At 41.9% G+C, this 5,044-nt stretch overlaps 1 protein-coding gene across 1 annotated transcript in view; it reads left to right on the top strand.

Annotated features, from left to right (window-relative positions):
• Positions 1–5,044, top strand: part of LOC119414861 (putative ferric-chelate reductase 1) — a 139,225-nt gene that overhangs the window by 10,118 nt on the left and 124,063 nt on the right. Inside the window, exons 4-5 of the mRNA XM_037681982.1 lie at positions 4,696–4,793; positions 4,894–5,026. Coding sequence (XP_037537910.1) covers positions 4,696–4,793; positions 4,894–5,026 — 231 coding nt within the window. The remainder of the gene's footprint in view (positions 1–4,695; positions 4,794–4,893; positions 5,027–5,044) is intronic.

The raw sequence follows: 5,044 nt of genomic DNA on the forward strand, positions 1-5,044 counted from the left end.
GCCTGGAACTAAAATCTTCGGTCAGCGGGCACCGGGCAAGCAAGATCCTTCAGAAGGCACAGACACAGCTGCTGAATGAACGGGTGAGACAGACCAATTTTACTATTGAGGCCTTGAAGGCCAAAGAAGAGCACATTAAACAGAAACTAACTATGTGTCTAGATCAGACCACACTTGAGCAAGTGTTGGACTGTACAGATCAGGCACGCTTAGCACAGCATGTCAAGTCCAAGACTCGACAACAAAACAAGTTTAACTTACTAATAACTCATCAACAACATCACTATTCCAATAACAACACATTCAGTGTAGGACAACACTCCAGTAGTCAATTACATGCCAGGGAGACAGAAAAGTGGGTGAAGAATTTATCTGACAGACAGCTCACCCAGCCAGAGACAGAGATTCTTGCCAGGGGACTGAACTTTGCGGTTGCACCAAGTAGAATTCCTCTGGTGGAGATGATCACAGCTACTGAGTCAGCCATCCGCAACAACAAAATTAAAGAGGCTGAAGCAGAACAGCTCAGAATCAAAGTTTCAGCCTGCCTCAGCAATGCCAAACCACCACCTTCCAACATCAGTAGAGAGGAGAGGGACGCACTCACCACTCTTAGCAAGGACAAAAACATCATCATTCTCCCAGCAGACAAAGGAAGGTGCACAGTGATTTTGAACCAGAAAGACTATCATGAGAAAGTTATGATACTCCTTAGTGACGTAAACACTTATGAACCTCTGAAAAGAGATCCAGGAAGTGGTTACAAGAAGAAAATGATAGATAGCCTGAAAATTTTGGAGCAGGACAAGGCTATTGACCGTTTTCTGTACCACAGACTGTACCCAGGGGAGGCCACACCTAGTCTGTATGGTTTACCTAAAATCCACAAACAAGGTGTACCTTTAAGACCAATCGTTAGCATGATTAACTCTGTCACTTACAATGTTTCCAAATATCTGGCGTCTGTACTCATCCCTTTAGTTGGCAGCTCAGAACACCACATACAGAACACCATGGACTTTGTGGATAAGGTGAGGGATGTCATCATGGAGACTGATGAAACAATGGTTTCTTTTGATGTCACATCACTCTTTACATGCATTCCTGTTGATGATGCAGTAGAGGTGGTCAGTTTAAGATTAAAATCAGACACCACTCTGAGCAGCAGGACCACACTTTCCACAGAACAACTGTGTCAACTCTTGAAACTGTGCCTGCAGTCAACCTACTTCACATATGGGGAGCAATATTATAGGCAGAAACATGGGTGTGCTATGGGGTCTCCAGTTTCTCCTATTGTTGCCAACCTGTACATGGAGGAGGTAGAAAAGAGAGCCTTGACATCCTTTTCAGGGACACCACCAAGTCATTGGTTCAGGTATGTTGACGACACCTGGGTTAAAATTAAATCTCAGGAAGTCCAACATTTTACTGACCACATCAACTCTGTGGATAAATACATCAAGTTCACACGAGAAGATGAAAAAAATGGCAAGTTGGCTTTCTTGGACTGTGAGGTCTCAGTCTCTGATAGAGGACATTTGCAAACTGAGGTGTACCGCAAACCCACCCACACAGACCAGTATTTGCAGTTTGACTCCCATCACCCTTTGGAGCACAAGTTAGGAGTCATCAGGACTCTGTATCACAGAGCAGACAGCGTCCCCACTAGCTCAGGAGCCAGGCAGAAGGAGAAATCCCACACAAGACAGGCTCTAGAACAATGTGGATATCCTAACTGGGCCTTCCTAAAAGCAGAGAAGAAACCCAAACAGGACTCCAGTCAGCCATCAGGTGAAAAGAAGGAACCCAGACCCAGACCAGTGGTCATTCCGTATGTTGAGGGGGTATCAGAGAAACTGAGATGTTTATTTTCTAAACATAACGTCCCAGTGGCTTTTAAACCCCAAAATACATTACGGCAAAGACTGGTTCATCCCAAAGATCCAGTCCCCCGGCACAAACAGAGTAATGTTGTGTATGCTGTTCAGTGTCAGGAGGGCTGTGATCAGTCTTACATCGGGGAAACCAAACAGCCACTGGCCAAAAGGATGGCCCAGCACAGAAGATTAACATCAACAGGCCAGGACTCTGCGGTCTACACTCATCTCCAGGCCAGCGGTCACTCTTTCAGGGATGAAGATGTTCACATCCTGGACAGAGAGGAACGATGGTTTGAGAGAGGAGTAAAGGAGGCCATCTTTGTGAAAAGAAATCATCCATCATTAAACAGGGGTGGAGGCCTCCGGGTTCAACTGTCCCCCTCTTACAATGCTGTGATTGCTAGTATCACTCAGCCCTCTGTGAGTAGTAAACAGCCATCAGTGTGCTAATGACCCATTGTTATGCTGATGGTCCTTCTTGAGCATGTGATCAGCTGGTTTTGGTTGTCAGCAGCAAACTGGTTGATCCACCCTGAGAAGGTGCTATTTAAGAGACTGAGCTGAAAACAACACCTCAGACTGAGGAAGTCTCTTGGATGAGAGTCGAAACGTTTCTAGATTTTTTTGCTTTGTTTTGTTTTTTGTTTTTTTGAATGTCCAGAGGACCAGATTGAACTTTTTTGGAAACAGTAGTGTAGTTTTAACTGTAGTGCCTGCACTTCCCCAATAGATGGCACACTACAGACACATTTACCTTTAATGGAGGTAAAGTTAAAGTGAAGAAGTAGTCTTCTTCTTTTTCACTTTTTAGCTTTGCTCTATGAACCATTCTGAAATAATTAGCTTATCAAAGAACAGTAAAGAGGACAGTGAGTGTTGAGTGTTTAAGACAAGTCAAGTCAAGTCAAGGTTGTTTATTGACATTTACACCACAAGTACAAAGTAGTACATGTCATGGAATGAAATTGTGCACACAGGGTCCCAGTTATATCCAACAAAATTATAAATTGTAAAGAAAAACATTAGTAAGATCTAAAATATGAACTAAGATATATGCTAAAACTAATAACATACTAAGCACTAATAGTACAAAAACTACGCTGAACAATAGCAGCACAAACATGAGTTTGCGTGAGCAGGTGAGTATGAATTAACACAACAGCATGAAATAAATCAGCAGCATGAGATCAGCAACATGGATAGTCAGCAGAACATATCAACAATCAAAGTCTCATTACAGTGATTTTTTTCCACAGTGATACTCCTGATTAGGGATTCATGAGTCTAACAGCTTTAGGGTAGAAGCTGTTCCTCAGTCTAGTGGTTCTACGCTTAATGCTCTTCAACCTCCTGCCTGAGGGGAGCAGGGTCAAAATTGAGTGTACTGGGCGTGTGGGGTCCTTCATGATGCAGGTGTCCCTTTTCCTGCATCTGGAGGTATAGATGTTCGTGATGGTGGGGAGGCTGACTCCAACAGAGTTCTGTGCAACCTTCACCATTCTCTGCAAGGCCAGATCTACCATACAGGAAATCGGGGCACGTGCCCAAGGGCCCTTGGCACAGAGGGGCCCTCTGCTGGCAGAATTGTTTTGGCTGCAACAACAAACACCGGGCACTGACTTCCCTCATCTGTGCGATACAGCACTGTGAGGGAGCATAGGCGTCGCAACCATTATATGTGAAGGAGACATGTCACACCCACATTAAAAAAATGTTCGTTTGGACAACCCCCCCCCCCCCCACACACACACACACACACACACACCCACACCCACACACTTTTAAATATGAGTTCAGGCGGCGCAGTTTCTCTTTCTTTGTGAACAAATCCATTCCACTTGATTAATAGGAGAATACTCAAGCCACTAAAACTCCACGCCAGGTTTATCTAAAAAAGTTAAATCTGGTCCTCTGGACATTAAAAAAAATAAATAAATAAAATTGTAGAAACGTTTCACCCTCCTGACACTGAACAGCATACACAATATTACTATGTTTGTGCCGGGGGACTGGATCTTTGGGATGAACCAGTAGACGAAACGTTTCTACAATTTCTTGTTTTGCTTTGTTTTGTTTTTGAATGTCCAGAGGACCAGACATAACATTTTTAGACAGTTCTAGTAACGTTTATAATGTGGGGGATAAAAGACATGTCCTGATCAAAAATAACACCAAGATTTTTAACCTTAAAGCTGGAGGACAGATTAATGCCAACCAAGAATGGCAAAAGACTGAAAAATGTATTCCTAAGAATATTCCTATTTCATTGTTTACATGTCCCACAACCCTAAGCTTTGTAGCTTTCTTATCCAGTTTTCGTCTTTCAGCATCTAGGACATATGCATAAGCAACACAACCAAATACTTTCATATGACTCATGTCAGGTTTTTTTTTTTTTTTTTGCCAAAGCACTATTGGCAGGTCTCCTGCTTCATGCTCTATAATCCAGATAAAAAAAATCCAACAAAGTCAATTCCTCTGGACGGGTTCTTTTTGTTGAACAATTTCGTCGAACAATTTCGTCTTTCATGCAAAATACTTCATTAGTCTGAGGAGCTGTAACAAATTCTGTAAATGGTTCATAATGAGATGTTTCAGTGTTTAAAGGATTTTTTTCCTTACTGTCTAATGCTTACTCAAAGGTTTCATTTATATAGTGTCTTGAGATAGCTTTTGGTCTTCAGTTGGCATTCTTTGAAACAATATATATATATATATATATATATATATATATATATATATATATATGTATACCAGTAATGTATTCATTTTGTGTGTATGTGTACTTGTTTGTGTATGTTTGTGTGGGAAGAGTTCTTCTGTATCGCACACATCAGACTCTCCAAAGAATGGCATCCAGGTGACCTGGATACCAGAAGCATCACAGGACATACATTCCATTCAGTTCCAGTGAGACCAAACTAAATATTGTACTTTTTTAAAAATCTTGATATGTTCAAGTAAGTTGACTAAAATAGTAACACTTTTCAATTTGTTTATGTCTCTACAGTGCAACCTTTGTACAGAATTACCAGACCTTTTGGGTTGATGTGACAAGTCCTGTTCTGAAGCTTGCAAATAACCTTTCCACCAGCTCTTTACTTGTCCAAAGTACATCGGTTCCCATCTTGATGTCAACAACTGTGAGTACTCATGCCAAT

The sequence above is a fragment of the Nematolebias whitei genome, chromosome 9 (assembly GCF_014905685.2).
Source record: "Nematolebias whitei isolate Nwh7 chromosome 9, NemWhi1, whole genome shotgun sequence".
Lineage (NCBI taxonomy): Eukaryota > Metazoa > Chordata > Actinopteri > Cyprinodontiformes > Rivulidae > Nematolebias > Nematolebias whitei.